Below are 4,560 nucleotides of genomic sequence, written 5' to 3'. Positions count from 1 at the left end.
AGAGCCGAGCGGGCTCGTAATTTCTTCAGGAGGGCCAGGGAAAGCCGGCTAGGCTACCCATGGCTATTTACTCCGACAACATGTCTTTCGACAGTCACCAAAACATTGGTGCAGTGAGATCTTCAACAGTGCACTAGGTGGCCAGCAACATCACAGTTTGAACAGGCTGATTTTTTCTGTTCTTTATCATGGTTTTTACCCTATATCATCAGTTCGTGCCCATTCATAAAATTATTCCACTGCACTGCAAATAGAGCAAAGATATCTCAAAGAGTAAACTGGAAAAAGGTTTCCTGTTGTGATCGAGCACTCGATCATCTGTGCCACACGAATGGAAATTTCAAGACGCACAGAAGTATATCACTTGCATTGTGTCTTCAAGGTGAAGCTCATTCACAAATTGATGATGTTTAAGATAGAACTAAGGTACTGTTCTGTTCAATTTACAACACCAATCAAGAGCAGGACAACATTCTCAATAGTCTGTCACAGCAACTCACACAGATCAAAGAACATGGCGAGGGCAACGGCTAAATTTTGGCCTTGCCCTCCATGCGGACAATACGGTGACACCAAACATACTTTTGAAAGCTGCATTTTTATGAGCTTTCAGTAGCAGACTCACATAGTTTCCACAACTTAATTTAGCTTTGGTAGGGCAGCAGGCAAGCGGCTGCTTCTGTTGTTGTTGCTGCTTCCGACGACAAGCACAATGGGAGCAAGCTTACCAAATAACAATCAATAGCACCAAAACCTGAAAGACAACAGATGCCTGGATTAGGAAGGCGCCATAGTTGCCAGTTGTTTGTACCAGCCATAGTGAAACATCACCTTTCTAAAGTCAGGAAAAGGTAAACAAATCACCGATTGCTAATGATTACATGTGTACCATAATATAGATTGAGCACTGAGGCAGGAGAATTTCTAATTTATTTTCTTAAAGAATATCTTGGGGGTGGCTACGGTACATACAATCTTTAGTCATAATTTTGTTTAAAAACTGTTCTCCTATCACTATTTGCCCACTACACCACTCCTGTTTGTAGGATAATTAGGCGATGGTGAGAAAAGTTGTTTAATTTTCACATCGTAGCTATTCTTCAAAAATTCAAATGTTCTTACATGCATTACACTACACTTATTAGAAGGAAACCACAGCTTAAATAAATTAAATAAATAAAAGGAAAAGCATTTTTTGTCTGCAAACCTGTTTCTCAGCTTTTTTCGTATGCATCTTTCCTGTGACCACCACTCTTCCATTCAGTTTCATCATCTGCTTCTCTCCTTTCATCATCCTCACCATCGCTTTCACTCACTGTCTCCCACTCAGAGTCATCAGCCTCTTGACCAAATGCATCACTAGCATCTCCCTCACAATGGATTCCACCATGTTTTAGGGATGATTCCCTGAATAACCAAGCAGCACGCATCTGCTTCTTCACCAATCGCTCAGCGTAATCAGGAACCTTGTTTTGCCTCAAGGATAGGTCAGGATCACTGGACTGAGAGCATTCATTTATAAACAGAATTGCATCCAGCAGGCTCTCTTTTGCTAAACCAAGCATATCATATGCTTGGGCTCTTCTCCACAAACTTTTGGCGTGTCGATTCAACGGACTATGAAGGCACAATGCACGGGTAGCATCACTGATGGCAGCCAAAGGTTGCTGCAGGAGAAGATAACACTGAGCTCGGTTGCTATGAAGCACCACTCTTTCTTTCTTGGACTTCATTGGACACAATGCGAGTGCTTCAGAGTACTTCGCTGCAGCTCCTTCAATATTTCCTGAGGAGAACAGGGAATTTCCTTCCAATTTTACAACCAATGCTGCAGCTTGTTTTATATGAAGATCCTCCTTTGGCATATTCTTTTCCGATTTCAGCTTCTGCTTGAAGCTCAAGAGTTCATCAATTTCTTCTTTGGTGTGACTACTAATTGAATTCCGTGAATTCCCATTTTGTTGCATACACTCTTGGAGGACTGTGACAATAGTGTCACCCAGCCTTTTGTAATCACCGAGTGTGGAAATATCCGCTAAATCTATCAGTGTCGGGGCAATTTTATCTATAACCTGTACACATGGGAAAAGCAACTAAAGTTGTAAAAACCAAAGCTTAACAAACAATTATAGGTTGCATCCCGACAGGACCACAGTAATGATAGCTTTTTTTTGCTAATAATCAGCAAGAGTAACCATTCTGAACTAGCATTAACAAAAAGAAAGCAGACAACGCAGCTTGCACCAAACAATATCTGAAATGCTAAACAGACAATAGATGCAGCATCCTAAGCTTAACAATAGTATTTAAAATAATAAAAATAACCAGAAATGGATAGCTCAAAATACTCAGCTCTTCATTTCCAAAGGTTTACGAAGAGTTATGTAATTTGCAATTATCTCCAGAGAAATTTAATGTTACAATTCCAATATAGAAAGTGAAGTTTAATATCAGTTCTCAAAAATTGTTAGCTCAAAGTACTCGTTCAACCCTTCATTTCCTAATGTTTATCAGAAATTACGTAATTTACATTTAAACTGTACAAATTTTCTTGTTATCAAGTCCAAAGGATAACAGATGCTTGTCAATATCTTTAAAGCTCAAGCAATTCAACAAATATAATCCAGGCTATTTCAATTAGGACATGGGAATGGGCACCAAGCGACAAGACGCTAAATTAGAATTCTTGATCATGTTTAAGCATCCCTTCAAGCATTGTGCAAAATTTGGAATGTCTTACCTTATGATATGTGCTAGGATCCTGCACTAACCAGAGTAAACAATCAATGGCCATGTATTGCCAGTCATCTGAAGAGCGAGCAATGTTGCATAAAGCTTCGATGACACCAGAAATATTAGCAACATGACCTCGGCCAAGCTTGCTCTGGCAGATTGTTCTTAGTAAACCAACACCAGCAGGTGAGTTCTCATTCACAAGTCCACCCCACATACCAGGTAACTTAGCTAGAAACTCAGGCTTGCAGATATCATGAAGAAACTCAGGCTTAAATGCAAAGCAGTTTATGAGCTGCAAAGACCAGCACTGCAGTTGGCTAGCCCATTCCTCAGCTTTACGAGATTCCATTTCAGCACCACCCATACCACGTGTAAGAAGATCACAGTGGTAGCCAAGTCTTCGATCTACGAATTGGTAAAAATGAGAGTACACAATTTCTAGAGAGCTTGAGGCAAGTTGAATTGCAAGTTCAAGCACTTCTCCATGATCAGCAACAGCAGGGAATGTACTAGGGTATGTAGCCAAATGCCCCAAAGCTCTGACAGCAACTCTTTGCTCCACCCAGGTGAGCCTACCTCTTAAGAGTTCAACTAATGGAGGTATTACTCCGGCACGAACAGCGCGTTCTGCAAACTCCTCCATATTCATCGTATAGGATCCAATAACATGTGCTGCATAATATGGGATGTAAATATTCTGATCATGTGAAAGCCAACGCCTGTTTTTCAGGCCCTTCCATATTAGAGCTGCCATGCACTCAAATATTCCCAAGTTGATGAATTCAGGGTCATTTGGGTGTGCCATGGCAGTGTTCCAAAGGCCACTAATAGGGAGAACTTGGCCATCATCATCTTGGGAAGGAAGTTCTCTAAAGAATTTCAGCACACTTGCTCTTCTTTTGCTAGGGTTTGCTTCCTTCATAACACAGAAGAAACATCCAGGATAAGGGCAATCAGCAGGTATTTTATCCATTAAGAACAGGTCAATCTTATGTGCTTCCTTAGTCAGATCCTCCCAAATTATACTTCAAACTGCATCATTCAACCATAGTATCAGCAAAACGAAAGGAAAAAAAAAACTCCCAGGAATAAAGCATATAAAAATTATTTGAATTAGCATAGTCCACCAGATCATTTAATCCACGGTCAGCATATAAAAATAATTTGAATTAGCAAATTAATATAGCATGCTTGATAGCTTATCTTTTATCTCCCCTCCCACCACTCCTTAAGTTTGGGTATTGAACAAGTTATAACTACGTGAAGTTAACTGGCAAAAAATATTCACTACCAAAAAAGGGCAAAAATTACCAACACAACACATACTGGCAACTCCGCCAACGGAAAGTGAGATTCACCCAAACTTGTTGATGTTATACAGGACATGTTCTATTTATTTGCAAAATCTAGCAAAGAGGTGCAAGGGAACTGTGCATTTGGTTCGAGCATGGGTGATAGATATATAGCCTACTTATAATCACTAGCAAAATTCCATCTAACGAGTATAAATGTACACTAAAGTGACAAGGACGTCCAAGCAGTGAGTAAATTTAACCTACAGCACTGAGTTCATATTTATGTGATAATGCAAACCATCTTCTCGGGCTCATTTATCTAACCTAGGGCCAGTTCTTTTGGGCGTTTCTACCAGAATCGCCCCCCTCCCCAGCTTCTCCCAGAATCATCACTCCATATGTTTTTTACAATCCTAGCTAATTAGACCTTAACTAGATAGGATTGTAAAAAAAATATGTAGTGGCGATTCTGGGAGAAGCTGGGGAAGGGGGCGATTCTGGGAGAATCGCCGAAAAGAACTGGCCCCTA

The 4,560-nt window shown here is 40.4% G+C and overlaps 1 protein-coding gene across 1 annotated transcript in view; it reads right to left on the bottom strand.

Annotated features, from left to right (window-relative positions):
• Positions 1-376: 376 nt before the first annotated feature.
• Positions 377-4,560, bottom strand: part of LOC123103613 (uncharacterized) — a 5,169-nt gene continuing 985 nt past the window's right edge. Inside the window, exons 2-4 of the mRNA XM_044525257.1 lie at positions 2,741-3,768; positions 1,208-2,072; positions 377-754 (exon numbers count right to left, since the gene is read on the bottom strand). Coding sequence (XP_044381192.1) covers positions 1,215-2,072; positions 2,741-3,709 — 1,827 coding nt within the window. The 5' untranslated portion in view covers positions 3,710-3,768 and the 3' untranslated portion in view covers positions 377-754; positions 1,208-1,214. The remainder of the gene's footprint in view (positions 755-1,207; positions 2,073-2,740; positions 3,769-4,560) is intronic.

The sequence above is a fragment of the Triticum aestivum genome, chromosome 5A, assembly GCF_018294505.1.
Source record: "Triticum aestivum cultivar Chinese Spring chromosome 5A, IWGSC CS RefSeq v2.1, whole genome shotgun sequence".
Taxonomy (NCBI): domain Eukaryota; kingdom Viridiplantae; phylum Streptophyta; class Magnoliopsida; order Poales; family Poaceae; genus Triticum; species Triticum aestivum.
This window is presented reverse-complemented; position numbering and strand designations above follow the sequence as displayed.